The sequence below is a fragment of the Phacochoerus africanus genome, chromosome 7 (genome assembly GCF_016906955.1).
Source record: "Phacochoerus africanus isolate WHEZ1 chromosome 7, ROS_Pafr_v1, whole genome shotgun sequence".
Taxonomy (NCBI): Eukaryota; Metazoa; Chordata; class Mammalia; order Artiodactyla; family Suidae; genus Phacochoerus; species Phacochoerus africanus.
Window position 1 is genome coordinate 49,869,309 of NC_062550.1, and position 25,150 is coordinate 49,894,458.

The following is a 25,150-nucleotide window of genomic DNA, read 5'->3' on the forward strand; positions in this document are numbered from 1 at the left end:
AGAAGACTCCAGAGGTGATCCCATCCAAGCCCCTCACTGTAGAGACAATAGTGTTACCATGTTCACATAATAGATAAAAATGTCCCAAGGCTACACTAACTGCAATTTGTTCTGTTTTGAGTGAGTTGGAAGGTGCTTTTGCCACATCATTTGCAAGAACAAAGAAAGGTTAAACTTGACCTGATGTTGTCAGATGTTACAACACATTCCTATTTCTGAATTTAAAAAACTCCACATTTCAAGTTATTTTCTGTCAGTTATAACCGAAATTTATGAAAAATTAAAGTCCATATAACATCCAGGAAAAACTTCCTCAACTCATGAAAACAGCTTTTTTTGATAAGTTCACACACTTTTCCTAAAATAGAAATAACCTATTTTGCTTTCTAGAAGGTTGAGGGTACAATAAGAAATGCTGATTAACTTTCCAAGGTACAGAGCCTTTCCCCAGCTCCTCTCAAAAATGGCCAGCAAGGTTCCTAAATGTTTTAGTTTATTAAGTTCAGCTCAGAGGGAAATGATCTTGGGACATTGTTTTTGTTCCTTTTAATACTTTTTGACATTCCCTTGTATTGCAATTTGGACAAGAATTCTCTCATGATGTGAATTTACCAGATAGTAATTTAAAATAAAATACCCACTGGAGTTCCCTGGTGGGCCTAGTGGTTAAGGACCTGGTGTTGTCACTGTTGTGGCTTGGGTCATTGCTGTGGCGGGAACTTCCTTGTGCCACACACATGGCCAAAAAATAAAATAAAATAAAATACCCACTAAAGTAGAGGGGTGCCCTCCTCTAGCTGCTCAACAGGAAGATGTCCAAGCAGAGTAAAGAGTCTCAGAGGAGGGCCTGGGGTCCTGGACCAAGAGGCGTCTATGCTACTCTTCTCTCTCTTTGATGCTAAGATTATACATCATCTAACTTCAGTTTCTTTTATAGATCTTGGACAATTTTAACACAATAAGATAACAAATGTTAAATACCTATTCTTACCTCGATCAAGAATTTCAATTCCTTCTCCTTTCATCTTGCAAACCAATTTTTCCTGTAGTCTTTTAACTTCAGATTCCTTCTCTTCCAGCTGTTCTTTTAGCGATGCCAGTTCCTCCTATGAATGATATATTCATTAAAAAAGGAAATTCATTATGACCAGAAGGGAAGACTCAGAGAGTCTGTTAGCTCTTAAATTAATTAGTTTTTATGAACGAAACAAACAAAAACTACAAGAATTAAGACGCAAACTTCAGAAATCAGACAGTGGCAATGATAAACAGGAAGCAAGACAATTACTAAACGTCTAATTTATAATAATTATGGTATAATTATTTCAAGCTTCTTTATGACCAAGTTAAAAGTAAATCTTTTAAAGTGTAATTAGGACTAGGGTAGCCCTAAGATTTAAATCTTATGTTAAATAAAAAGTCTAAGTTGATCAAGGAAGATAATCGAATTAGATGCTTAGTGTCATAAAAGTGAAACAAAATGCAAATTGGAAAATAATATATTAAGACTTGCTTGACATTTATTCGGCATTTCAAGATGGCACTCATATTCCCTGCACGAGACAGAGCTTAATTAGAGAGTAAGGTAGTAGGTGACGGACGACTTTAGCCAAAATATGGGACTAAATAATTCGTCCTCATCACAAAGAGAAAAGATTAAAATCTCCTCCCACAATGGAGAGAAACAGATTTTAAAACTTTACTTTTAAACTACGCAACTATTTAAGATACCAGGTCCAGCGCTGTATTTACTAATGTTCATTTCAGGTTCATTTTGGTAAAGAATTAGCTTTAGGGAGTTCCCGTGGTGGCGCAGTGGTTAACGAATCTGACTAGGAACCATGAGGTTGCAGGTTCGATCTCTGGCCTTGCTCAGTAGGTTAAGGATCCGGTGCTGCCGTGAGCTGTGGTGTAGGTTGCAGACGCAGCTTGGATCCAGCGTTGCTGTGGCTCTGGCGTAGGCTGGTGGCTACAGCTCCGATTTGACCCCTGGCCTGGGAACCTCCATATGCCGCGGGAGTGGCCCAATAAATAGCAAAAAGACAAAAAAAAAAAAAAGAAAAGAATTATCTTTAGGAAATTTAAGTTTTGCTGGCACACAGGAAATAAAGCTATGCAGTGCTAATAAGTGCACTTTTATTTTCAATCACACATTTTATATTCAGTCTCTAAAGATATTTGTTAGGTCTAGAATCAGAAGATGTTCTCTAATGGAGCTAAGAAATTGGTCCTATAGTTTTTACTTATGGTAGGAATGGACACCAAATACAAGACATTTTCAGTTGCACTGTGCTTCTTCTAAGCAGTACCTTCTACTCACTGTCACAACAGAACTGCTGGATGCATTTACCTTTGAGAAAGTCCTCAAGGGAAAAAGCAGGATCTACTACCGATACAAAATGGAGTTCTTTCATAGGTAAACTTCTGCAATAATTTTTACCATGCTTGGATCTTACACAGTCTAAAGGAGTGAGATTTAATGTATAAGCGAATACTTTTACCTCTTTATGGCTTTTCACTATTTCATATGGTTCGGAAAACAATGTTAGGGATCACCTTGTCCCTTTAATCAGTCTTAAACATATTTTTAAAACACAGAGGACACACACACACAATGAATGCACACACCACTAAAAACACCATCACAGCAAAACGACACAAGCCAGAAAAGCAACAGATCATGGACCCCATTACCCAAGGTCTACTACACCTTTAGTGACTCCCACTTTTGTTCCATCCGCTGCTTTTCATACTGCATCTGACCCACCTTGATTTTCATGCTAGAAAGTTTTGCCATTAAAGACTGGGAGAGAGACAGAGGAGTGAAAGAAAACTATAGATAGAAAAAGACAAGCTAAGTCACCAAGAAAGCAGTATCAGTTCATAAAGGAGGTTAGGTAATTAAGAGAAATGACAGGTTGTGTTCTATTAGGTAAGTTAAACCCTGCTTTTTATTCAGAGTAGTAGTATTTAAACTCAAGATGGTCTCCAGCTTGGACAAAAACTTCATTCACTTGTAAAATGCCTTCTTTATCATATACTAAGTAGGAAACATATTTTGTTTCTATTATTGATCATAGATCAAGAGTGGAGTCATTTGTTTAAAAATGTTTGCCATTGATGGAGTTCCTTCTGTGGTGCAGCAGAAACGAATCTGACTAGGAACCATGAGGTTGAGGGTTCGATCCCCAGCCTCGCTCAGTGGGTTAAGGATCCGGCATTACCCTGAGCTGTGGTGTTGGTGGCAGATGTGGCTTGGATCCTGCATTGCTGTGGCTCTGGTGTAGCTTGGCAGCTGTAGCTCTGATTGGACCCCTAACCTGGGAACCTCCATATGCTGAGGGTGCAGCCCTAAAAAAAAAAAGCAAAATAAAATAAAATGTAGATTTCAAAAATGTTTGCCATTGAGGAGACTTACTTTAGTAGATTTCAGCTTTTTTTCATACTGAAGTTTTTCAGTGTCCATTTCACTGACTCTTAACCTCAAATCATTGATTTCCTGCATTAGTCCCTGTCCAAAAAGAAACAAGGAAATACATTAGGAAAGCTGTACACAATTATCATACCAAAGAGCAGCTTGGAAATTGTCAGTCAATAGTTTCTGGGTTAAAGCTGGATGAATTAGATCAGACAAAAGGAATGTTATCTCCTTGAGAACCAAAGCTTTTTTCCAGTTGAAACCTGCTTTAAGTTCCCAATGCCTCTGTCCTAAAGTGATGGGACTATGAAAAGGAAAGGTGATTATATTTTTAAGAAAGGTAGCTAATCACTTACTATCACTGAGCAACTACTCTTAGACTACAAGTCCTATATAAACTCTTTCTAAAATAATCCAGAGAAATTTTCTTCAGGAAAGCCATTTACTTTTAGGGCCTTTTCAGTGATAGGTGGATATTCCTAAAAAATATTTTCACAGGAGTTCCTGTTGTGGCACAGTGGAAACAAATCTGACTAGGAACCATGAGGTTGTAGGTTTGATCCCTGGCCTCGCTCAGTGGGTTAAGGATTCGGCATTGCTATGAGCTGTGATGTAGGCTGCAGATGCAGCTTGGATCTCAATTATCCATTGTGGAAACACTACAAATATGAAGTAAATTTCTAATCAGAAAGAAGTCCTTTCTTGGAGTTCCCTCTGTGGTGCAGTGGGTTAATGATCTGGGGTTGTCTCTGAGGTGGCATGGGTTCAAGCCCCAGCCCAGCGCAGCAGGTTAAGGATCCAGCATTGCCACAACTGTAGCGTAGGTTGCAGCTGCAGGTCACATTCCACCCCTGGCCCAGGAACTTCAATATGCCACAGGTGCGGCTGAAGGGGAAAAAGGAAAAGAGAAGCCCTATCTTCCTGTGATAACTGAAGCTGGAAAATCTAGACATAGCTCCTTAATATAAAACTTTAAAAAAGAGAATAAAAATTACTTCTAATTTATTTCTTATCAGAAGTTCAGTACTTCTAAAAAAGAAAACCCGTTACCTTTCCCTTTTCCCTTTCAAAGAACTCTCCACAGAAATTCATTTCTGACATCTGTATTCTTACCAGAAGGGGGCATTGTTGAACAATGCTAACCATCTATATCAGCAATTCCTAGGACAGGCAAGCCCTCCATGTTCCAAGGTTTCAAAACTTTTACCCCTAATCATATGGAAGGGCCAATACTTCTTTCCTACTTCAATGTTTTCTTAGAAATTCATCTCCAAATAATCTAAAATTCTCAGGCAAAGAATTCTGGATTCATGAAACAGCTGGGAAAACATTCAGTCAAGGGAAAATAAGAGGAAAATGAGCATAGTCAATTCAGTTTTAATTTTGAAGACTATTTTAATTATTTTCATATATAACAAAATTTATCAAATATCCTATAATCTCTGAGTATGTGCATAGTATATTTTACCAATATTGTTGAATAGTTGTTTAAAAATTATCAGGGATTGAGTTTACTACAAGTTTAATGACAAGATCACCTTGCATATGAGAGAATGCAGGAGTAAAGTGAGGAAGCACCAAAAAAAGAAAAAAAAAAAGGTTATATAAAACATGCAGACAAACTCAAGAGTTCTAAATGTTACTCTGGGGTCTTACAAAAATAATCATAAAACAGATACTTTTGATTTAGTCCCAATGTTTGGTTAACACCTTCTATCCAAATTAACCACAGTTGTACAGTTACACAGGTTAAGACTTTCCCTAAACTCTGTGTATATATAATGTAAAAGGCCACCTCTTGATCCCCCAAAACTAAAACCTCTTTCCAGACACCAAAGTTAGCTCCATTGCCATATTATCCATCTGTTGACTAAATTCTACCAACCACTGTGTTATGTAGCACCTGTGGAACCAGGGAAAGATAGAAAGGGAAAGAGGAAATATCCAAAGAGATTTTTAAAGAAAGCACAAAATCAAGAATTTTAAAGAAAGTAGGTAATTTTCTAAGTTTGAACAGCCTGGGTCTCAATTAAATGAGAAACATGTAGGTGATTGACAAAGAGCTTTCAGATTAAACCATGAACCAAATTGGGGATTTCCTTTGCTACTGAGGAAGTAATTATATACACACACACACACAATATATTATGTATATGATATACATATATACACATTTATATATATATTATGTGTGTGCATATATATACATACACACACACATACACCAAGACTTACCTCTTCGACAGAAAATTTAATTTAAAAAATAGCAATGAAGGAGTTCCCGTCGTGGCGCAGTGGTTAACGAATCCGACTAGGAACCATGAGGTTGCGGGTTCGGTCCCTGCCCTTGCTCAGTGGGTTAAAGATCCGGCGTTGCCGTGAGCTGTGGTGTAGGTTGCAGACGTGGCTCGGATCCCAAGTTGCTGTGGCTCTGGCATAGGCTAGTGGCTACAGCTCCGATTGGACCCCTAGCCTGGGAACCTCCATATGCCGCGGAGCGGCCCAAGAAATAGCAAAAAAAAAGTAAATATTTAAAAAAATTTCAGAATTGTTAAAGACTGTCAGACAGTAGATAATATATGTAATTTATCTCATATCATGATGGCATGCATAAAATGAATAATTGAAATGAAGACAGAGGGAAAAATTAAGTAAATGATTTCTTCTCTCTCCTCCTTGGTAATCATTTTCTAATCTAGTATGACACCTCTCCAGTACTCTAACTGGGGACACAAAATAAAAAGAAAAAAAAGAGAGATGGCTCTAGGAAAGAAAAAAAATGTATGCAGATCTTCATATTTCTTTTCAAATGAATAGACCTCACATGGACATACCCTGAACAACCCCCCTCCCAACTAACAGCAGTTAAACTAGAAGATCTGGATTAATAATAAATTAAGTCAAACAAACAAGAAAGCTGGTTTAGCCACGAAAGTGGGTATTTCAAGTTGTTTAATCTACCCTGAATTTCACAAAAGTAGGGTGTGCTCTATTTAATTGGAATAGACCAAAAGTAGAAGGACAAATTAAATGACCACTAAAACCTGTGATTTTTATAATTCTATAATGAAAGTGTATTTTCTATACATATTTAAAAATCTACTTATTATATTGTAAATAATCAGTGTGCCTGAATAAAAACTATTAGTAAAATCACACACTTAAACCCACTATTTCCACAATGAAGAAAACCACTATGGGTCAACAGATGGACAAATGGATGCATGGATGGCTAGCTAGATAGAAACTCTAAATGTCCTAAAGTCAAAAGAATTTCTGAAGACTAATGAAAGGATTAACATTTCATATCAAAAGTCTTAAAATAAAAATTGCCACTCCAATTTAGTGATAAAAAGTCAATGTAATTAAAGTTTATTATTAAAAAAAGCATGAATAATGAGGGCATAAACTGCCTCTCCATCACACCTCCAAGGAATTTCAATTTGCTCTAAGAATATGTATGTGTGAGATATAAATGTATGCATACATATATGTACATATATATGTACATAAAGAGAGAGCAGGGGTATCACTTACTTCTGTGTCTCTGAATCTGTCTTCATAATCCAATCTGTCCTTCTCTACAGCCGTCAATTTTAACTTCAAGTTAGATATTTCAGCCATCAGATCCAACTTCTGCGTTTCTAAGGATGTCCTACTCAGAAGCTCCTATTGGAATTTACGAGATATATTCAAAAGTTGTTTTATTGTAAACAGTCACCTGTGCATGTGTCTCACCTATGACTGCAAAGCAGTAACTAGTAAGTAGAGGATGTGAAGATTAATTACTGAACAGGTACATTTGGAAAATTGGGCTTAACCAATGCTTAACAAGCAGCACATGTCTGCTAATTGGAGCAACTTATACTGATATACACATATATAAACCTTATACATTCTTAAGCCTGATGATAACACTGATGATGCTATTATGTTTCCTATGTGCCAGGCACTATTACATGTACTACGTGGTTCAAACCTCAAAACATTTTTATGAGATAGAAACTCATAAGTTAGATGAGTTTCTATCTCATAAGGATAACATGAATTATCCTTATTTGACAGATGAGGAACCTGAGGAACAGAATGGTTAAGAACCTGCCAAAAGTCATACAGCATGGAAATGGCAAAGCAGGGACTCAACCTAAACTGTCTCCCTCCAATGTGTGCTCTCTCCATTGTATTAGAGGTCCTATCATAGATGAGTACTCTGTGTGTGTGTGTGTGTGTGTGTGTGTGTGTGCGCGCCCTCATACATTACAAATTTTTCCAATAATAGTCATATAAGATATTTATCTTTTTTTTAGTTATTGTTTTTTTCCCATTATTAGTGTTCTGTCAATTTTCTACTGTACATCAAAGTGACCCAGTCACACATACATATATATCCTTTTTTTCACATTATCCTCCATCATGCTCTATCACGAATGACTAGATACAGTTCCCAGTGCTATACAGCAGGATCTCATTGCTTATCCATTCCAAAGGCAACAGTTTGCATTTATTAATCCCAGATTCCCAGTCCATCCCACTCCCTCCCCCTCAGCAACAAGTCTGTTCTCCAAGTCCATGAGTTTCTTTTCTGTGGAAAGGTTTATTTGTGCCACATATTAGATTCTAGATATATTATATAATATGGTATTTGTCTTTCTCTTTCTAACTTACTTCACTTAGTATGAGAGTCTCTAGTTCCATCCATTTTGCTGCAAAAGGCATTATTTTGTTCTTTTTTATGGCTGAGTAGTATTCCATTGTGTATATATACCACATCTTCACTATCTTTTTTCTTAATTATAAAATATATACTCATGGTTGGAAATTAGGAAACTATGCGACAGCATAAAGAAGAAAATTATCTACAATCTTTTTTATTTTTTAGCTTTTTAGGGCCACACCCGTGGCATATGGAGGTTCTCGGGCTAGGGGTCAAATCAGAGCTGTAGCTGCCAGCCTACGCCACAGCCACAGCAACACAGGATTCAAGCCTCATCTGCGACCTACACCACAGCTCACAGCCTACTGAGCAAGGCCAGGGATCAAACCTACAACCTCAGTTCCTAGCTAGATTCATTTCTAGTGCACCGCAACAGGAACTCCTATAATCCTATTAATATTTTATTCCAGACTCTAATTGCAATGAATACTTTCTATGGTATGTACGTGTTCTGAGATCTGTTACTCTAGGCTTTTGTTTAAAATATGCCAGTGTAAGAGTTCCCAGGTGGCCTAGTGGTTAAAGATTTGGTATTGTCACTGCTGTGGCTTGGGTCACTGCTGTGGCGCAGGTTTGATCCCCAGCTGGGGAATTTTTGCATACTGTAGGCATGGCCAAAAAAATAAAATATGCCAGTCTAAGTGAATCGCAAAATTTACCACTGCATCAGAGCAAATAAAACATATAAACGTAGCATCTTAAAATAGTTCAGCAGCGGAGTTCCCGTCGTGGCTCAGTGGTTAATGAATCTGACTGGGAACCAGGAGGTTGCGGGTTCGATCCCTGGCCTTGCTCAGTGGGTTAAGGATCCGGCATTGCCGTGAGCTGTGGTGTAGGTTGCAGATGAGGCTTGGATCCTGCGTTGCTGTGGCTCTGGCGTAGGTCAGTGGCTACAGCGCCGATTAGACCCCTAGCCTGGGAACCTCCACATGCTGCAGGTGCGACCCTAGAAAAGGCAAAAAGAAAAAAAAAATAGTTCAGCAGCAAAACCCAACCTTGGTGCCAGCTTCTTACATACCTGCTGCAGCATTTCTTCTGTGGCGTTCAACTTCTCTCTGTGCTCCTCAAGACAAAACTCCAAATCGCGAATCTTCTCTCCCTGAGCCTCTACCTGGTCTGTCAACACACTTACCTGTATTTAGATCAAAATAACTGTCATGGATCAGGAAGAATTTGGGTCCCACTGCAAACTTTATTGCTCTACATAGAACAAAGTCTGGGATGATGTCATCACTCATTTGGTTGTAAAGAAAGAAATCTGAGAATTACTATGACACCAGCCCATCACATTCTTTTTTTTATGTGATGCTTGTTGGCCTGAGGACTCCTATTCAATTTTTGAGATAGTTAGGGATGACTGGGGCTGTGTAAGAATCTTAAATTGTTTATGAGAAAGAGCATGTATACAAATTATCTTCTGGTGGGGGAGCGGGGTAGGAGATTAAGAAAGGAAGTGGAGTTAATGCTTGAAAGAGGGGTTCTTGAGGATTATTCAAATTTGATACTTGACAAAGAATACAGAAGAGTATCCAGGAAATCCAAATTCCATGAGATCTTTCATGATCACACTGTCCACAAATGTGTTCAAAAGCTAGGGTGAAGCTCAAAGGTCCAAGAGGAGCCCTTGGGTTAGCCCTTCATTCTCGGTGCTTATTGCAAACCTCTGGGTTTTCTTTCCAGTGATCACCAGACCAGTAAATTTGCTTCAGTTCTTTTAGCTCAAAAGACCAAAGTAAAACTACCAGTCAAGGATTTAAAATATTATGAAGAAGAAGAAAGTTCAAATTTAGCACAAACGGGGCTCCACTATTCACTGTGTTTTGTTTTTGGTCCAATGGTATCATTTTTAAAATTGAAAAATTAAACTTATATTCAGATTCAGAAACACTTGTTCATATTTATGGAAAATATATGTGAATGTAGTATATACATACATGTATATAGCATAAAAACCAGAACTTCTGCTACATATTAAAAAAAAAAAAAACCTGATCATAGCAGATAATCAGATGACATTGTGCCTGTCCTGGTATCATCTCAGTTTCCAGGCAGATGTTCATTTGTCAGACTGTCCCTTGGAGACAGCTGAGGGTGAATAAAGGTTGCTCGCTCTAGACTGGGTATGCATACCCTTGTTCTGCTGCAGTCCTCACCACTCCCTCATGTGTACAGATGGCCTACTGCACTCATTTCTATTAGCAATTTGACTCCTGCAAGCATCTGAATTTGCCATCTCAATTAATTTCTTAAATTTAATTTTAATTTTTTAATTTAAAAAATTATAGTTGATTTACAATATTCTGTCAATCTCTAATGTACAGCAAAGTGACCCAGTTATACATATCTACATATATGTATAGGCATACATTCTTTTTTTAAACTGAAGTATAGTTTGTTTACAATGTTGTGTGTTAGTTTCAGGTGTATAGCAAAGTGATTCGGTTATACATACATATACATCTATTTTTTTGATTCTTTTCCCTTATAGGTTACTCCAAAATACTGAGTACGGGTCTCTGTGCTACACAGTAGGTCCTTGTTGATTATCTATTTTAAATATGGTAGTGGGTTATGTGTTAATCCCAAACTCCTAATTTATCTCTCCCCCATCCCCTTTCCCCTTTGGTAACCGTAAGTTTGTTTTCTATGCCTCTAAGTCTATTTCTGTTTTGTATATAAGTTCATGTGTTTCATTTTTTTTTTTTTTAGATTCCACATACAAGTGATATCATATGATATTTGCTTTTCTCTGTCTGGCTTACTTAGTATGATAATCTCCAGGTCCATCCATGTTGCTGCAAAATGACATTATTTCATTCTTTTTTATGGCTGAGGAATAGTTCATCACATAAATATACCATAGCTTTACCCATTCATTTGTCGACCACTCCAATTTAAAGTGGTCTTTGGAAGTGTGTCATGAGGGAAAAACAGCATTTAAAAACCACTTGCTCCCCCTCATGTAAGGATAACCTGACCCCCTTGCTGTACAGAGGGAAAAAAATAATAATAAATAATTAAAAAAAATAAAAAATAAAAAAAAATAAAAACCACTTGCCTGAAGAACGAGGGATTCTTTATCATTTTCTAAACGTGCTAGCCTTTCTTGGTACACATCTCCGTTTCCAGGTAGGTGTCCATTTGTCTGAAAAAAGAAGTCATATGGGTAAGGCTGACCCTCTTTAAAACTCAACTACTGTGGGTAAATAAAAATTGCACATGCTTTTAATGCAAGGACCCTGAATTGAATCCACACAGCTGTTACTGCCATTAAGAGAAAATATGAGAATGCAACATGGTACATTTACCTCAAAACAGGTACGGCACGCTTGGCATTTAGTGTGTTTTTACCAAAATAAACAACTTTTTTATCAAGCAGAAAATAATGACCCAAAAGGGTCACTGGCTACTGATAGTCATTGACAGTGGATGCACACTGGCGCAGGCAAAGTTTTGTGGGCCTGTGGTTGGGCAAAAAACTAGTATTTTCCCCTGAATGCCACTAATTCTGGGTGGGAACAGAGGGAATGACCTGGGAGGCCCTTCCATTCCTGCTTTCTCCTCCCAAAGTCCCAAACCCTGGGCTAAAAATGCCTGTCTTTTAGTGGGAGACAACAGGGACAGCTTTTCTTCCCCACCAACCAAAGCTTATAGACCCAGGTCACAATGCCCTCCTCTGGCAGCACTGACTAGCCACGCTCATCAGCAATTGATCACTTTCCATCCATTCTGAATTCATTAACTTCTTGTGAGTTTGTCTGTTCACCTTCTATTAGGCTCAGCTTCTAGTCAGAGCCTCTCAAGGGGTATCATCTTGGAAACTCCCAGCATCTGGCCCAATGCTCACTTTCTCCTCCTCCCTCTGCCCTCTTTTTATCAGATTTGGGTATATTTATGGATGGTACAAATGTCAAGGGAAGTGCAGATATTGTTCTTAGCCCTCTTAAGGGATTAAGGTGACACATTGGAAAGGCTCAGAGCCCAGACAACATCAAAATGTCATTTTGAAGTAGAGTGGTATATGTGATATGTGTTTGTGTGTGTGTGTGTGTGTGTGTGTGTGTGTGTCTTTTTTAGGGCACCATCCATGTCATACAGAAATTCCCAGGCTAGAGGGTGGATTGGAGCTGCAGCTGCCACCCTACACCACAGCCACAGCATCGTGGGATCTGAGAGGCATTTGCAATCTACACCACAGCCCAGGCAATGCCAGATCCTTAACCCACTGAGAGAGGCCAGGGATCAAACCCATGTCCTCATGGATACTAGGTGGGTTCATTACTGCTGAGCCACAATAGCAACTCCCTGTGATGTGTCTCTTGGTATCTCATTTAAATATTTTATAATCATACAATGTGTAATCCCAATAGAATTTGCCAACTCCTCAAATACAACAGAATTATAAAAGCCAGTGGAGTCCAAAAACTGAAAAAGCAGTAACAACCTCAGACTTAGAACCAGAGGAAATATATACTGTACATCCTTACTGCCCAGAGCACAGCTGATGCGACAGCTAATTATTTTTCCAGAATTAACTGCCTTTTTGGGGGGGGGCACACCCACAGCACGTGGACGTTCTTGGGCCAGGGATCAAACCTGTGCCACAGGAACAACCCAAGCCACTACAGTGACAACACCAGATCCTTAATCTACTTCTGCATAAAGAGAACGTCTAGAATTAACTGCTCTTATTAGTCTACCTTTCCAATTAATGCAGTGTCTAGTATAAATTCTAGGAATAACAAAAGTTATTTGGGAAGGAAACAAACATAAAGAGGTTTAACAAAAAAGGAAACTGCAGGATGCTTCTTCTAAAAGCATAGGTGCACTGGATCTACTTCCCATGAGGCCATAAGAGAATCTGAAACTAATTTAGTAAGCATGCACTGTGTATTTAAAGTGGATACATTTTTTTTAACATCAGTTGCTTCATCACATACTTGCACAATTACCACAGCAGACCTCTATTCATGTTGTAAACTGAAGTGTCCAGAATTAAATTACAAGTATTAGGGGAGTCTGATGGAGTGAGCAGGATGACTTCCATCCCTGGAGACTACCAGGAAAATGAAATTTATGTTAACTTCTTGAAGACTGTTTTTTTAGAAAAGAGCCAGGATGTGTGATTTGCGTTCTCAGTCTAAGAAAGTGCAGAGACTGTCCCTATACAAATTAAAGTTCCTCATTTTATGAACATTAGCAGGCATCTACTTTTAAAACTATGCAAGCAGGGCTTTATAAATGGACACATTTCATTGGTAGGAATAAAAAAAGCTTTCTGCTCAGTGAGGACAAAAAGCAAAAAATCCTTTCTTCTGACTGAAGGAAATGACAGCACAAAAGCAAAGTTCTAGAAGTGTTTCATGAAGCCAGTGCATGTGATGTGGAGACAGGTTAGTTCCAAAACCAGTTCAACGAAATTATCCTTTAAAAAAATACTAAAAATTGAGCATAATGAACATACTGAAGTTTCTCAACACTATATTGATATTTACAAGCACTCAAAACACTCGAATAGTTTATTTTTATTTATTTAATTTGTGTGTGTGTGTGTGTGTGTGTGTGTGTGTGTGTGTGTCTTTCGGGGCTGCACTCTTAGCATATGGAGGTTCCCAGGCTAGGGGTTGAATCAGAGCTTTAGCTGCCAGCCTACACCACAGCCACAGCAACTCAGGATCTGAGCCGTGTCTGCAAGCTACACCACAGTTCATGGCAACGCTGGATACTTAACCCACTGAGTGAGGCCAGGGATTGAACCTGTGTCCTCATGGATGCTAGTAAGATTCGTTTCCACTGAGCCATGATGGGAACTCCTGTTTATTTATTTAATTTTTATGGCTCTACCTGTGGCATATGGAAGTTCTGGGGCCAAAGACTGAATCCAAGCCACAGCTGTGGCAATGCTGGATCCTTTAACCCCCTTCACTGGGTCAGGGATCAAACTCATGCCTTCCGCAGTGACCCGAGCTATTGCACTCAGATTCTTAACCCACTGTACCATAGCAGGAACTCCCCAGAATGGTTTATTTTTAAACACTAAAATCACTATAGGAGCATAAAGCAAAAGAGCCACCATTCTTGCTACATACTTTCAAAGTATTGTGTTGACTCATTCAAGTAGGTAAAGATCTATTCACGTATTTATTTGTTTCTGCTCATTTTGTTACTTTTGCCTTGAAAATATCAGAGGTTAATTCCATTAGGCAAATACCCTACTGCCTCTATCCTTCCTTCATCTCCTGTGCTGTATCTTACAGACTGCCCCAAACCTCCCCCAAACCAGTGTCTTCTCTCACATGCTAATTCTGTTCCTTCTGGATGGACTGTATTCCTGCCCTTTCCTCCTTGTACCTCATTCCTTAAGGTCCATCTCAATTGGAGCTTGACCTGGAAGGTCTTCCTTGAGCGGCCTATTCACTCACATGCCAGTCACAGCATCCAGAGGACCCTTCACTGCAGCAGGCATCACACTGAATGGACCAGCCTAGACTTGGCTACAGACATGTCCTTCTCTTCCAATAGAGGCTGCATTCTTTGTGACTTTGCATTTTTCGTAGATTCATTCCTTTTTCCATCTGACACACAGTGGGTGCTAAATGGTTGCTGAATGAAGGAACAAGATGGGTGTTCAAGAAACATCAGAGGGGCATTCCCATCATGGCTTAGTGGTTAACAAACCCAGCTAGTATCCATGAGGACGGGGGGTTTGATCCCTGGCCTCGCTCAGTGGGTTAAGGATTCGGTGTTGCCGTGAGCTGGGGTGTAGGTGTCACAGATGAGGCTTGGATCCCATGTTGCTGTGGCTCTGGCGTAGGCTGGTGGCCACGGCTCCGATTCCACCCCTAGCCTGGGAAACGTCACATGCCGAAAGTGCGGCCCTAAAAAGACAAAAAAAAAAAAAGAAAGAAAGAAAGAAAAAGAAATATCAGAGGGATAAAAGAGGAATGAATGTTGGCTTTTATCCTGGCCTTCTTCTTTCTCAGCGAGATTTTTATTCATATTTCCTCTACCCCATGGTACACACTCCATGGTCAACCTCTAAGCTAGCTCCCTTCCCCTCAAGCCTGCACTCCCTCTTCCTACCACACTTACAAAGTGATCTCAGAGCCTTTTTAAGGGACAATCACTGAGGTCCTCTGTATAAACCCCCTCTTACACTTCCTTAATCAACACACAATATTACATATCACCTCCTACATCTTCCCAAACTTTCTTCCTGCCAGACTCAGGGGAACTGAGTCTTAACTCCTTCCTAACAGCTTGCCATTCCTCCTCTACTTTGAAACTTTGATTTCCTATTTCCCTGGGATAATTATCGCCTCTATCCTTATCATCCATTTCTTCCTCTCAATGAACTTTTATCTGTTCTTTTTTCAAAATCTACTCCCAAGGCTCTGTGCCCACCCCTGGCCTCCCTCCCCTCCCCTCTGCCTACAGAAATCCATCTTTCACAGACAGCTCCCAGCTTCTTCTCCCTATACTGTGCCATTCTCTTCTCCTCCACTGACTTCTCTTCTGTGTCTTGGCTTGAACTTCACAATTAGCTTTTCAGTATGGTCTGCCAGGGAGAGCTTACAAGCAAATTTTTTGAGTTGGTCATTTACTCTTCCTAATAGTCTCTCAGGGCAAAACTCTCCTGCATTTCTTTTTGATTCTCCCATGATGCTTATAAAATCCTAAGTGCATAATTAAAAACATATTGAGTATAAACTCTTGTTGAGTCAATTTAACATCCAAAGCATTTGAAAACCAGCCCAAATTACTCTACTCAAAATCCCAAGAGTTGCCTTCAAAATAACTCTTTCAACTTAGGCGGCAACCCTCACACTGCAACCCTTTACTGATCACACTCAACCCAGATGAAAGTTTAAGTCAAAATTGGAATCAGCTTGAGGATTTCAACAATACAGTCTCCAATCCATGTAACCTCAGGCACCATCTACTTCACTGTTCACCATCTAAGCAGAAGGGCTTCTTTCCATATTAATTTCCCTTTAATCATCAAATATAAATACATGATCAAGTATAACGATATGATAAATGTTAACATCTTGCCTTATGTGGGTCTCTTTAAAAAAAGTTTTATTACAGAACATTTCAAATATATATAAAAGTAAGACTACAATAATGAAACCTTTTGTACTCATCACCCAGTTTCAATAATTAATTCATGGTAGGTGGTGGGGGGGGGTGTCTTTTGTTTGCTATTTTTGCTGAAAGTGTCATGCTGTGTTTTCCTGATTTTCTTAGTTCTCTTGGTTTACATGAGCTTACACTTGGCTCCCTTCTCTTCCTAACCTTCAGTGTTGGTCTGTTGCTCTTTCCTGAGCTCCGATGTCCTGTCGCAATCCAAAATCAACATACAAGTAGTGATTTGCCACAATTAAACATATTTATTTTATAATATAGAACTTCTTTTGAATAAAACATTCCTGAATCAGAATAGTGAGTGGCTAAAGTGGGAAAGAGAAAAATCAGTCCAATTTTATAAAGACAACAAATGTTAAAAAATAGTTGGACTAGTACTATCACACACACACACACACACACACTCTCTCTCTCTCCCTCTCTTCCCCCCACCCTAGTTAATATACTAGTTTTAAAAACTGCCATACAGTTTTGATTTCACAATTCTATTTCTTAAAATTCAGTATCAAGAGTTCCCATTGTGGCTCATCAGGTTAAGAACCCGACATAGTATTCCTGAGGGTCTGATTCCTGGCCTCGCTCAGTGGGCTAAGGATCTTGCACTGCCACAAGCTACAGCTCAGGTTGCAGATGCGGCTTGGATCTAGTGTTGCTATGGTTGTGGTGTAGGCTGGCAGCTGCAGCTCCAATTTGACCTGTAGCCTGGGAACTTCCATATGTCGTAGGAGCAGCAGTAAACATAAAAATAAAAATAAAATAAATTCAGTATCAAGAAATGACAGGGAAGATGCAGTCCACTAAAGCTCCTTTAATTATTATCTTTAGCTATCAAAAGGCATATCTAATGCATGGTCTTTCATGTCCTAATCACACTGTTACATCTCCACCACTGAGTGCAAGTATTTACTGCCTGCTCTTCACTAGACACTATATACTAGGAGGAGAGATTGAGATAAGACTTTCAGCCCAAATATCACAGTCATATTTCATTAGGGTCCAACAGCACAAGTCATCTCACATGCTACTGTCAAAGAGTCCAAGAACACGACACCACTGATTGGAAATCAAGCCACCAGGAAGAGGCAGTGCTCTGCTCGCTGTCCTCTCACTTGCTGTGCTCTAATTAGGGTGGTGTGGCCCACCCTTGTGTTGTAAACAATCATCTCAGGGCAACACTGCTGCACTTCAGGGCCACCAGAGCACCCCCTCCAACTGGCCGGTGCCCCTGGATACCTCAGCACCTCTGAATCTGGGTCAGCCTTGCAAACAGCCCATTTATTCTGCCCCCCCACCCCGGAATTTCCACTTCAGTTCCAGAGAGGAAATCCAGGCACCAAGAACAACCTCTTCAGCAAACCCTTCATTTACCCCCAAATCCCATCATTGGAAAGAAAAACCAAGAGAGGAAATAAACCTCACACACATTTCATCACACTCCTCAAAGCCCAACCAGGACCCTCATCCAGAAAGACCTCAGTTTATTCAATGTCATCAGAAGGTGCATCAAAGACAGAAATTCGGTGTTCCTGTAGTGGCTCAGTGGTTAACAAATACGACTAGGAACCATGAGGTTGTGGGTTCGATCCCTGCCCTTGCTCAGTGGGTTAAGGATCCAGCGTTGCTGTGAGCTGTGATGTAGGTTGCAGACTTGGCTCGGATCCCACGTGGCTGTGTCTGTGATTTAGGCTGGCAGCTGCAGCTTGATACCTCCCCTACCCTGGGAACCTCCATATGCCGTGGGTGTGGCCCTAAAAAGACAAAAGACAAAAGACAAAAAAAAAAAGACCGAAATTCATAAGGTTCATGAGGAGCCTGAATATAGTCTGTACTTTCCGAGTCAAGATCACAGATGTGGTCAACATCAGACTGTGGCTTTGGGCTCTTGTTTTTGTGGGTTTTAATTTTCACGGTGCTTGTTTTCCAGAGACAGAAAGCATCTCCATAACTAAACAGCCAACTGGAGCAAAAGCAAGTGCTCTGGAGCGAGAAAAAACCATGGCAGTGGGCCAGCTTCTAAGATTCTCTACTCCGAAAATGTGACCACATCTGAAACGCTGGTGAGGGCAGCAGAGGCCAAGTGCTTTCATCTCCCAGTCTTATTAGAAATATCGTGAGAGAGCTCCCCTTGGGGTATTTGTGCCAAATTAAAATATTAATTGCCAAGATACAGTAGCTAGCCTTTTATTCAGCTAATGTATGCCCAGCAGATCCTCCTTTGCACATCCACAGCCAACACAGGGTGAGACAGACAGACTCTTAGTGTCGCCTAAAGAGTTCTTTATTTTTGCCTCATATGAGATATATATTATAATAAGCAGCATGTTATATGTCATGTGAGTATGACATATGCTAAGGATAAATGAATATATTCTCTCTTAGCACCTCTAAGGTGTTCTTTTAGACACTTTCTTGAGTAGGGAAGATGGCCTCTATTTTTATGCATATCACCATGCTTCTAGAAGCTTCTATAGTGGGGAGAGGGGTACACATTGCGATTGCAACATTATCCTTGTCACAGGTGTACTCCAAAGTCCCCTGAATTACCGAAGGATGGAGACTGAGAGTCCCTAGATGCTAAGACCCACTCCTAGTCTAGGAGTGTACCATCTTTAGTCACTTGCCTACTACTCATTCATTTGTCAGTATTTAAAATACTGACTATGTGACAGGATGCAGAGCTAGAAAAAAGAATTTCTTCCACTTTGGAAAGGGTAACTTGAGATCACGAAAATTTTTTGGGTGTAACTTTAAAAGGTGTTTTATTCTTATATTCCTTTTCTTTTCTTTTGTCTTTTTAGGGCTGCACCCACGGTATATGGAGGTTCCCAGGCTAGGGGTCCAATTGGAGCTGTAGCTGCTGTCCTATGCCACAGCCACAGCAACTCGGGATCCGAGCTGTGTCTGCGACCTACACCACAGCTCACGGCAATGTCAGATCCTTAACCCCCTGAGCAAGGTCAGGGATCGAACCCGAAACCTCACGGTTAATAGTCAGGTTCGTTAACCACTCAGCCATGACCAGAATTCCTTATATTCCTTTTTTAATATTTCATTGTTAGTATACAGAAATGTAACTGATTTCTGAATGTTAATCTTATATCCTGCTACTTCGCTGAATTTGTTGATTAACTGGAGTAGTTTTTGTGTGGAGTCCTTAGGGTTTTCTATACATAGTATCATGTCATAAAAAAATGCTGTCCCTATCTTTCTTGCCACTTATCCTTTCTTAACTCGTTTTAAAAGCACAGAGCACTTTCGATTCAACACCAACAACTACCAGTAGCCTGGGATTCCCCTGAATGTGCCTCTCTCATTGCTAACACTGCACTGGCCTCTCTTGATGGAGAATTCTGCTGACTTGGTCCATTTACTTTGCTTGGTCCTTTCCCTGGGGGTTTTACAGACCGCCTAAGGGGAAAATAGGTTTAACTCCAGCCAGGATGTCTCAGTGAGACACAGCTTAACTCAGATAACTGTGACTACAGATGGGATACGATCTTGAGATGTACCTTGTTTGCTGAGACTTCATTCCCTGGAGGAACACAGGAAAATAGAAGATGGCCAGGGAGCAGCAGGGGGCAGGGGATGGTGGATCTGTGGACTGTGGGGCTGAGGGTCAGGGACTCGGGGAGAACCGCCAGTGGCCCTGGAAAGAACATGCCTCCTGTCTGAACTCTTTAAATAAATTCTAAGGATTGTTATTTTTAAAGAAACATTTAAAAAAGGAACATTTAGTATTAATAGTACCTTTTTTAAATGTAGAAAAAAAGCCAGAAATGTACTAGGATGACTTGACAGGTCAGAAGCCAGTCAAGAACACTCCATTTCCCTCATTTATAATCTGCTTATCTCACTGGTTATGAGACTGATTACTACCATCAGTATTTTCATTCACTTTGTTGAAAATTGTCTTTTTGTAATTTTGGCTGATTTAGACATTGCTTTATAATTAAAACTGCCAAATAGGCATTCCCATCCTGGCTCAGCAGTTAACGAACCTGACTAGTATCCATGAGAACACAGGTTTGATCCCTAGCCTTGCTCAGTGGGTTAAGGATCTGGTGTTGCTGTGAGCTGTGGTGTAGGTTGCAGACATGCATCTTGCATTGCTGTGGCTGTGGTGTACGCTGGCAGCTCAGCTCCAATTGGACTCCTAGCCTGGGAACCTCCATATGCCGCAAGTGCGGGCCTAAGAGGACAAAAAAGAAAAACAAAACAAAACAAAAAGACAACCTGCCAAATAATCAAACATTCTGGGATTTCTTGACCTAATCAAGGTCATGATCCTCAGCTTCAACTACTGGAAAAAGCACTGTCAGAATGTTCTAGAGCAACTCATTAAGTTAGACCTAAAGAAAACGAAAACTACTTGCTTGGCTCCAACAGTGAGACATATTTTTCTATTTGCCCTCTTAAACTCTGCGCTTGATAAAGCATATAATTCTCTATTATTAATATCTATTTTAACACATAATATCTTACAATCAAAACACAGAATTATACCCTAGTAAGTGAACAAATATGCCACATTCAATTGCTTTTTTTTTTTTTTTTTTAACCACAGAAGACAAATTTTTGAGTCTTAAAAAAATGTGTTCCTGGAGTTCTCGTCATGGCTTAGTGGTTAACGAATCCGACTAGGAACCATGAGGTTAAGGGTTCGATCCCTGACCTTGCTCAGTGGGTTAAGGATCTGGCATTGCGGTGGCCGTGGTGTAGGCTGGCAGCTGCAGTTCTGATTAGACCCCTAGCCTGGGAACCTCCATATGCCGAGGGTGCGGCCCTAGAAAAGGCAAAAAGACAAAAAAAAAAAAGTTCCTTTCTAGAAGGCTACAGTTACAGCTACTCAATTAAAAAAATTCATTCTTATAGATTTAATATCCCTTCACTGTAACAGGCTACCAGTGTTACTATTTTCTTTTTTTCTTATCCAGCTTCTGATCATAAGAAACAATTAAACAGGCAGCAGAAATTAGTAGGGAAGGATTAACTGGCACTCTGCAGGAAACCAGGGGAATCTTCCTGGCCTGGGCAAATAATAATTAGAACTGCAAATGCCCAGTTGCACTAATGAGAAGATTAACATCAGTCAGTCTTAAGCACATGAGTCATCATTAAATATGAATGAAATCTCAATTATGTTAACTCGAACCAGTAATACGCTTTTCTAAAATATTGTGAAAGCTTCATCATCTGAGACATGTCTGTACTCTTCTATCAAAGAAGTGAACTGTATGAATAATTTGTAACCTAACCCCCCTTGAAACTGGACTGAACCTTTCTTTCCCTCATTGCAAAGGCTCCTGTCAGATGCTCCCCTCTCCCTTTTACAATCCACTCTTCAGTATCGCCTTTTTGACTAAACGCCACCAGGCTCACTGGCAAGCATTCCATGTATATTATTAGCTCATGGGATCCTCACAAACCTGGGTGGCAGAAACCATCATTCCCCTTTTACAGGTGAGGAAACCGAGACGAACAGCTTAGGAAAACTTCCCCTGAGAGTCAGAGCCAACATTAAAGTTCAGCTCTCCTGGCTCCAGAGCCCACATGTGTGACTGCCAGTTTCCAACCCTGGCCTCTTTGTCGTTCACTGCTTTTTTATAACAGGATCTCCTTTATTTGATAGTTTGATGATTTCCTCGTGTGCAATACAATTTGTAGGAGCCTGTGTTCCTTCAATTCTAAGATGCCATCAAATTTTATCAAATCATTAATTTTAAGTTTCTTGATTGGGGTAAAATACATACAAAAATTGTCTTTTTAAACCATTTTAAAGTATACAGTTCAGTGGTATTAAGCACATTCACACTGTTGTGCAACCATCATCCATCTACAGAACTCCTTTACGTACCCACTAAATATAAACTCCTCACTCCCTCTTCCTCCCAACCCATGACAGCCACCCTTCTATTTTCTGTCTCAATGAATTTATTTGATGACTTTAGGTACCTAATTATTTTAAAAAAGAAAAAAGAAACAATTCCAGGTAAAGTGTGTATATAGACCACTTTTTTTTTTTTTTTTTTTGCTGTGGCCAAGGCATGAAAAAGCTCCTGAGCCAGGGATCGAACTTGCCCCACCGCAGTGACAACACAGGATCCTTAATCACTAAGCCACTAGAAACTCTCTAGACCACTTTTAAGACCATAAAGCACTTCACAATTTCTGAAACATTAAAATGGGAGAAAGCTATGTTATCAGAAAATCATTAAACTGTATGTGTTAAGACCTTCCACCTGTTAAGATTCTTGATGCTGCCTTGGGTTCTAAAATTTAAATCCACCACAGGCCTAGCTCTGACTAGTCATGTTACACCTATGCCTTTACTACTCCAAACACTCATTCCTGCTCTCCTCTTCTTGTTTTGGGCTTTGCCCTCTGCCATCTTTCTCCTTTTATTCTTTCATTTTCTACATGCTTGAGAAAATACACATAATTTGGAAGGATTGGGGTCAAGATGAGGGGACAGATAAAAAACAAATGAATAGAAGTTCCCGTCATGGCGCAGTGGAAATGAATCTGACCAGGAATCATGAGGTTGTGGGTTCGATCTCTGGCCTTGCTCAGTGGGTTAAGGATCTGGTGTTGCCGTGAGCTGTGGTGTAGGTTGCAGATGTAGCTCGGATCCTGCGTTGTATGGCTGTGGTGGAGGCCGGCAGCTGTAGCTCTGATTAGACCGCTAGCCTGGGAACCTCCATATGCCTCGGTACAGCCCTAACAAGACAAAAAACAACCCCCCCACCCCTCCTCCAAATGAATAGATATAAATAAGTTTAACTCCAAGAAACTCACCTGTCTGGACTTATATCTAGTTAAATTACTTTACTGTCATTTTTTGGGGGATGAAAACTGAAGCTTTGGAAGGTGTGTAAAGTATTGTCATTTTGTAGATACTGAACTTTAAAATATCAAATACTGAGTGCAACCAAAAGTACAGATTAACAAGAATAAATTTAACAAAGAATAAATTTAACACAAAAAATAACTTCAGTTCATTCAAATGTTCATAACATTTTATCATTCATGGAGCATCATTCATCTTAGATAGAATTAATGACCATCTCCCACAAGCCAGGCATTCGTCTAGGCATCATCGATCCAGTGGTTTTGTTTTGGTTTGTTTTAAATATAGGAAAAATCTCTGATTCATGATGCTTCCATTCCAGTTAGAGAGATTTAAAAAATACATATAAATAGGCCAAAATAAGAAAGTGTTGAGTTCAAAGAAAAAAATAAAGCACAGAGATGTACTATGGAGAATAAATATGTGAAATTTCAGATACGGTGGCCAGGAAAGGCCTCACCAAAAGCACAATTTTAAGCAGACACAAGGAGAATGGCAAGAAAGCTAGCCATACAGATATCCGAGGAAAAAGCTTTCCAGGCAGGGTGAACAGAAAGTGCAAAGGCCCTGGGGCCAGTTTCCCCAGCAAGTTTGGAAGTGAGGAAGCCCATGTGCCTGAAGCAGAGTGAAAGAGGGGAAATGCAGTGAGACACAAGGTCAGAAAGCAATCAGGAGCAAGTCCTAAAGGCCTTGCAATCCAGCAAGCATGTGCTCTTCTAGCTCTGACATGCGACTATCATTAGAAGTTTCTGAAAAAGGTATGAATGACATCATATATGTTTAGGTACCATCCATCATCGCCACTTTTAATCTTTTTCAGAAATACTTTAATAGAACAGATGGAACACATGTTAATAGAAACGTTTTGGACACAGTGAAAAATTCAACCACAGTACCCTCAAGCTCTGGCTGCCATTGGCTGCCTCTGGAAGTGGGCTAGGATAGGGTTCTCCCAACAATGGGAAGTTCCTTTCCCACTCCATGCTGAATGGTCAGAAAAACATGGAGTAAAGAAGGGGTGAGTGAGGAAATTTCAATAGCCTAAGGAATATGCTGGGAAATGTCTGATTTCAGAACATGAAGCAATTCCCCAAAGAAATCAGCAAACCCAGATACTTAAATCTCTGGAGGAGAAACTTGCAGAGCAATTATAAAGTACAATAGTGAGCCACTATGTATTATAAAAAGTAAGATCTCTCTAACTGTCAAGGCTGCGTGGCTGCGTCACCACTAAAAGCTGGATCGTACTGTTTGTACTTAGAAATGAGGAAGTACTTATTGGGGCCAGTTGGAAACACTGGTATTTGTCTCATCACATGAAAATGCTTTAGCTGTGGGATGTAACTTTTGCTAAGGCTCCTAAAGCAAAGAGCTTACATTTCCACCACAGACCTTGAGTCTCATATAATTTTCATTAGCTTTTATATAAATACAATTAATCTATAAGCTTATTCATGCATCTTCCTAAAAACTGAGTATCCTTTACTTACAAAATAAGTAAGTATTTTGTATTCTCTTTTGAATAGCTTTGGGACATTCTTTGGATTCTACGTGTTTAATACATACTAAAACCATAGTATTCACCACGGTGTTCAGGGAAAGGGCGGATCTGCCATGCCATCAGTTTTTGAAAAGGATGCCTAGAAAGAGGCTCATTGTTCAGTGAATAACACCACCATTTAAAGGCCAATCCACAGCTTAACTCACATACTAGAACTGAAATGACTGCCATAACCACTAGGTGGCACTTGATACCAAACGCTGCTACCAACCTATTGGAAGTATTGCTGCTATCAGAAGTATCTATTCACTGTTCTCCCTACTTTGAATAGCTATTGGTCCTTTTACAGTCAACTTCCCAGTATTCCTGGGAAAGCATCTATTAAGTGGAAGGTACTTTTCCTTACAGGACTATGTGTTTTAAGCCACGGCAGGTCACTTAAGCACAAGTGTAAAGCTGGTCCAGGAGTTCCCGTCGTGGCGCAGTGGTTAACGAATCTGACTAGGAACCATGAGGTTGCAG

General features: G+C 39.8%; 1 protein-coding gene across 10 annotated transcripts in view; it reads right to left on the bottom strand.

Moving 5' to 3' along the window:
- The window catches only part of PPFIBP1 (PPFIA binding protein 1), a 189,022-nt gene that overhangs the window by 38,663 nt on the left and 125,209 nt on the right, over positions 1-25,150 (bottom strand). For 7 of the 10 annotated variants that reach the window (XM_047787323.1, XM_047787328.1, XM_047787324.1 and 4 more), the window contains 6 exons: positions 11,191-11,277; positions 9,151-9,264; positions 6,956-7,087; positions 3,419-3,511; positions 2,711-2,803; positions 992-1,106 (listed from right to left, as the gene is read on the bottom strand). In XM_047787323.1, the coding sequence (XP_047643279.1) occupies positions 992-1,106; positions 2,711-2,803; positions 3,419-3,511; positions 6,956-7,087; positions 9,151-9,264; positions 11,191-11,277 (634 nt within the window). The remainder of the gene's footprint in view (positions 1-991; positions 1,107-2,710; positions 2,804-3,418; positions 3,512-6,955; positions 7,088-9,150; positions 9,265-11,190; positions 11,278-25,150) is intronic. The other 3 variants (XM_047787331.1, XM_047787329.1, XM_047787330.1) reach the window with 1 other exon arrangement.